General features: G+C 38.1%; 2 protein-coding genes across 15 annotated transcripts in view; one reads left to right on the top strand and one right to left on the bottom strand.

Annotated features, from left to right (window-relative positions):
• Zar1l (zygote arrest 1 like) overlaps window positions 1-5,733 on the top strand; it is a 65,806-nt gene that overhangs the window by 14,884 nt on the left and 45,189 nt on the right. The gene's annotated exons all lie outside the window — the stretch shown is intronic.
• The window catches only part of Fry (FRY microtubule binding protein), a 376,400-nt gene continuing 371,468 nt past the window's right edge, over window positions 802-5,733 (bottom strand). For all 10 annotated transcript variants that reach the window (XM_048800797.1, XM_048800790.1, XM_048800793.1 and 7 more), the window contains 2 exons: window positions 4,492-4,694; window positions 802-3,879 (listed from right to left, as the gene is read on the bottom strand). In XM_048800797.1, coding sequence (XP_048656754.1) covers window positions 3,621-3,879; window positions 4,492-4,694 — 462 coding nt within the window. In that variant the 3' untranslated portion in view covers window positions 802-3,620. The remainder of the gene's footprint in view (window positions 3,880-4,491; window positions 4,695-5,733) is intronic.

The raw sequence follows: 5,733 nt of genomic DNA, 5'->3' as shown, positions 1-5,733 counted from the left end.
GTATTGGGGGGAGGGAGGGAGGGAGGGGCAGGAACAACCAAACCAGGAGCCAGGGACAAAATCTCCAAGGGCATTTCTCCATGACCTCTGTTCTCCAGCTATGTCCTACCTGCCTACCATTACCACCCATCAATCTCTTATTTTACCTCTGAACATTCCTGCATTGCCTAACATGAGCTTTTCAGGGAACATTTCATATCTAAACCATAATGATTACTGACTCAAACATTTTTCATCATCCCAAACAGAAGGATTCTATTAAAACATAGGTCAAAACATGTCACTGCTGTGACCCCTGACATCCATGGATTTCCACATCACCCAGAAAGGGACTGTGTCCTTCTCATGGCCCACAGAATCCTCTCTGAACTCTCTTCTTCACTCCAGCTGCTGGCTTCTGACTTCAACCACGTGATCCTGCTCCTGCTATGATCTTTGGATTTGTGATTCCCTGTTGGGATGCTTTTCCCCCTAGTTGTTCATTTTGTGTCCTTCATTCAGATCTCTACTCAGGTATCGCCTTCTTAGAAAGGGTTTCTCTAGCAGCCTTCCTAAAATAGCACCACACCTTGGTTACTATGTGTCCCTGTTCTACAGTTTTTCATGGCACTTATCACACCTCACATAGACGGCCAAGCATATCTTCCCTCAATAAAGAGTATGAACTTCCTTGGAAGAGGGCCATATCTGTTTGGATAACTGCAGTCTCTTCTACCGGTGCTACCCCAGAGTGAGCATGCCATAAATATCTGTATCTGATATATACTCAAATATTAATTGATCCAAAGTAAATGCATTAAATACTTTAAAAACCAGCTTTATTGAGACATATTAACAAACCATGAAATTCACTGGGGGACACTAATTTTATGTTTGGGCAGTGACCTGGAAGCAGGTGTAAGTTATTGATATAAATAGCAGTACCCTCTTTCTAGAATCCACTGAAAAGGTCAATGTTTGTTAGAACTTGGAACCAGATGCCTTAAAATCTGTATGTGCACATATGTATGATGCTAACAGTTAAAAGCATCTTTATTTTACAGCTGATTCAACACATTTTCTTAACATTCTCACCTGTGGGTGGAAGTAAAACATACAGATGCCTCTAAAATTTTTGTTGCTTTTTTGAAATCACCATATTTAGAGAGTATAATTTTAATCAAGTTATGTCTATTAGAGAAGGCTTATCTTGATTGCTTTATCATGCCAATGGGTAAAAAGTATCATCATTTGGCTCTAATGAGCAATGAGGAGGCATTTTATCACTAAAGCATCAGTTAGGTATCTACCCTCTCCTTTGGCACCTCAACCTCTGTAGCCTTGAGGAAGGTAGTGAAAATTGTGCTTCACTAAGTGAAGTGGGGCATGTTAGCCCAGGAGACCTGATTGGAAGATCTAAAACTGCTGCTGGGCTCAACTGGGGTGGGGTTCCTTTCCTACACAATTCTTCCCACCTCCATTCAAGGGAGAGACAATGAAGAAATAGAGGAAAAGCAGAGAAACCAAATTCACATTAACATATTTCTTTTCAAAAATAAAAAAAGACAAACTTGATTTTTTCTTTTGACTGCAGTCTAATATGTCAGAATTCAATGTACTGTTGACATCCTTTTGAACAGAGTAAACCATTGTGGTGGTTCTTTGCTGGATAAGAAGAGGGCATGGTGGCAAACTGTCACGACCAGTCAGTCCTTTGTACTGTGGCTTCCAACAAAACTGACAGGTGGCTATTGTTACCCACGGAAACCTGTATTTTATGAGGTATTTTTCAGAGTGATCATGATTCAGTTGGTTGTTCTACAAATCACAACAAATTTATCTTTCAGTTGAAAAAAATAACTTATCAAAAGAATGTTTACAGCCATCCAGAAAGTTCTTAAAATATATTAATAATTTTATCAATGGTAACAACAACAAAAACTTGTGTCAGACTCCCTCCTGCAGGATACTTCTACAAAATTACTATTAATGATTCAGTAGTTGTATGTCAGTAAAGCAAGTTGTTAGTTTGTGAGGAGAAAGACAGTATTCATCAGATTGCTCTCTGTCTATCCCTGTTTTTCTAGTGGGGTGTCAGTGATAGTACAAAAAGTCTAGTATTTACTACTCATTATAAAATCTGTTCTATAATTTTAAGGATGTCAGCCTTAAAGGACAGGTTATGGACAATTAGATGCCTTTGTTCTTTTTCTGATTTTTCTCTTTGATTGATTACAGAGAGAACTGGTTGGAAGACTCTTTTAGTGCCCATTTCCAGAGACATTCTATTTACCTCTGGCTTCAAGGGCCTTTGCTACACAATCCCAATGGATGCCATTTACATACTAAATGTAAATGGTGTCCCTTGGAGTTGTCACTGTAGCAGCCCACCTGCAAAACTATTAATGTATATCAAAGGCAAATATTTTCATTAACCAGAAATAAAATCCAAGGTCAACATGTATTTTTGTCTTTTCTTTTTAGTCTAAAGAAATGTCTGAACAGAATATCAATCAAGATTACATCACAAAATCTTTAAATGTATTTACAGAGTGAATAAGTTACATAGATAAACTTTGAATATGTTTTGATGTGCAACAGTCACATGCACACATCTAACACTTGACAGCATTAAGTTTAAGGAGAAAACTTAAGAATGGCCCATTACATGTATATTATAAATAAAATATGACATTCTTAAGAAACAAAATGACAACTCATAGTTTACTTTTATGATTCTACTTCCAGCTATCCAAATGGATATTAAAATATGCATGCGTGACAAGTGAAAGACTTGGAATTCATAATGTGATAATTTTTCTCTACAAAATGACAAAGTTAATTAAAATTAACACTCATCCTTCTGTAGTATAAATATGCTCATAAAAGCGACCTTCTAGTAAAAAGCAGCCAAGATCCTTAAAAAGAGTATCTGGATCATTTCTGGTGCAAAAAGATCCAGGGCCTTCAGAAACAGTAGCCTAGCAACAACAACAACAAAAAAGGTACTTCATAGCAGCTTCTTTTAGATACAGTAATTGTATTCAAATAACAGTGTACATTAAATTGTAGTCCATTTACAATTCCCTTTTCAGATACACAGGCTGTCGGCTTTTGACCATCTTACAATTTTTCAGTGGCCAGCTTCATTCTGCCTGTCCCTTTCTCAGCCCACCAAAAAAAAAAAAAAAAAGGGAGGGGGGTGAGGAGGGGGTCAAAGGAAAAAGAAAGGAAACGAATGTACAAGTTTCAGAATATAAATCTCTTTAAATGAGGAAAACATTGCACTTTTGCCAATCTAAAACTGCTTCTAGAAAGGTATTGTTCAGTGTCGTCGGCTTTGGTATGCAATGGAAGTCACTTCTTCAGTAGTGAGTTGCGTTTGCTCAGTAAAAGGAAAACACGTTTGTGCCACACAGCATGACAGGTGGGGTCTGTCTCAAGATGTCCTATGCTCCCTTGGTTCTTATGGTATTGCTACATATTGGCAGTTCTGCCATCCTCTTTAGAAAAAGTCCTACATGTAACAAGAGGGAGAACAGTCTGTCCAAGCCTTGTGAAGGCTGAGAAGACACTGAATGACGTCGCCCCAGCATGGCAGCACCGCCAGCTTGGAAACCATGGGGGACGGGAGGCTGCTGTCAGAGACTAGTGCCAGAAACACTGGAGTCTGGGAGAAAAGTAGTGAGGACTCGGTAGCTCTGGGCCCTGCGAATCATGTCCCGGATCTCCATGTTCAGCTCCATCAGTTTGGTGCAAATTTCGGTCAGGCTCTGGTTTGATCCCACCAGTGCATATGTACCCGTCTGTCCCAGAGTCTGGTGACGGAAATAGATATTCAGTAGTGTCTGGACCTCATCATCAGAACTGCTTCCAAAGATGTCGTTGGGCCACAGACTTCTGCAGTCAAGAAAGAACAGCACAGATTAGAGACATTATTGGTTGGTTACAAAGTTGGGAAGTTATGAGTCTTCATTAGTATAAGAATGTTACTTAGAAGCTTTGTTGAGATGTTCTCATACCATACAAGTCACCCGGCTACACTGTTTACAACTCCATCAATTGTGCAAATATCACTATAATGAGTTTTAGGATAATGTTTTTGATATTTAAAAAATATCAAAAGTTTAAAAATACCAGAGTGGAGTCTGATACTCTTATAACCTTTCTCTCATTTGTTATGGCATTCTCATTCCAATGAATGTGAAGATGATTTAAAAATGTTAGGATGTAAAAACTCAAAAGTACATTCAGACTAAAATTATAGTTCTATATTACATAAGAATATACTTTGAAATGTATTTTAGGAACTACAAATGACCAGAATCAACATCAGTGTTTTCAGTGTGTAAGGTATGAAAACCAGCATTGCAAGTAAGAAATAAGACAGATAAAATACATAGAAATTCTTTCTATGTTGTTTGTCCCCCCCCCACCCCCCCGCAACCATAACAAAGTCCCCATTAGGTGTTCATTTCCTTCAACCATCTCTAAAAGAAACGGTAGAATGACCTGCATTCCCTGATTTGCCGTAGAGCTTTGCCAAGTTCGTTGTTCTTGAGGCACTCCAGCATGGACTGGATGGCTGCTTCAGTGGACGTGAAGGTTGGCTCAGACCAGGCTCCCTCTGTGTAAAGAGGGTCCGCAGCAATGGCTGCGGTGGCCTCCTTCAGATTTCTTTTCAGGTCACTCAGTTCCCTGGACATATTTAGTAGCTGTTAAAAACAAAAACAAACAAGCATGTATTTGGGTGTAGGCTGGGTTTTTCATTCCAAATGAAAGAAAATTGTGTGTCTGGTTTAGCACAAGCTTGATATTTTGGCAAAGTAAAAGTGACAGATGACACTGTACTACATGGTACACGTAAAGGATTGGGGCGGTTATAACCATTATAACTTTACATAACAACTGAGATTATTGCCTTAAGAGAGACTTCATTTCAAATGTTTTGTATTTAACTAGAAGGGGCATAAATGAGGAAGTAGAATCCACAACAGAACAAGAATAGGGAAGATCTGGGTTCAAATGCCAACTCTGAAGGATAGTAGTCCTCCTTTATCTGTGGGGAATATACTGAAAAACACCCCAAAGATGACTTAACCCTACATATTATATTTTCTTACAAATACATATCTATGATAAAGTTTGATTTGTCAATTACCTATAGTAAGAAATTAAAAATAATAAAATGGAACAGATAACAACATATCAAAAGTTAGTTAAAACATAGGAATTATTTATTTCTGAAATTTCCTTCTAATATTTTCAGGTCACAGTTGACCACGGGCAACAAACTGTGGAAAGTAAAACAAAGGGAAGGGAATGACTGTATAATGCTGGGGTTTGATATGATTTGTCCCCCTGAACTAATGCAGGAGTTTAGTCCCCAAAGTCTTATGTTAATAGTTTAAGAGGGTAGAAGAATCTGACTATGATGTCTAGAGGTGGGGCTTTAAGGGAAGGGATTAGATTAAGTGGTTAGGGTGGGGCCTTCCTAATTGAGAAGATTGAGATGAGATGGAGAGATGCAGACACAATCATATACTTGGGCTCTCATTAAGATCTGATGAGGGGCTGGGGATATGGCTCAGGTGGTAGCGCACTTGCCTGGCATTCGTGAGGCACTGGTTCGATCCTCAGCACCACATAAAAATAATAATAATAAAAAAAATGAAGATGATGTGACCTAAATCTAAAAAATAAATACTAAAAAAAAAAAAAAAAAAAAAAAAAAAAAAAAAAAAAAAAAAAAAA

This window comes from Marmota marmota, unplaced genomic scaffold, assembly GCF_001458135.2.
Source record: "Marmota marmota marmota unplaced genomic scaffold, marMar, whole genome shotgun sequence".
Classification (NCBI taxonomy): Eukaryota; Metazoa; Chordata; class Mammalia; order Rodentia; family Sciuridae; genus Marmota; species Marmota marmota.
The sequence above is the reverse complement of the archived record's forward strand: the minus strand, read 5'-3'. Positions and strand labels throughout refer to the sequence as shown.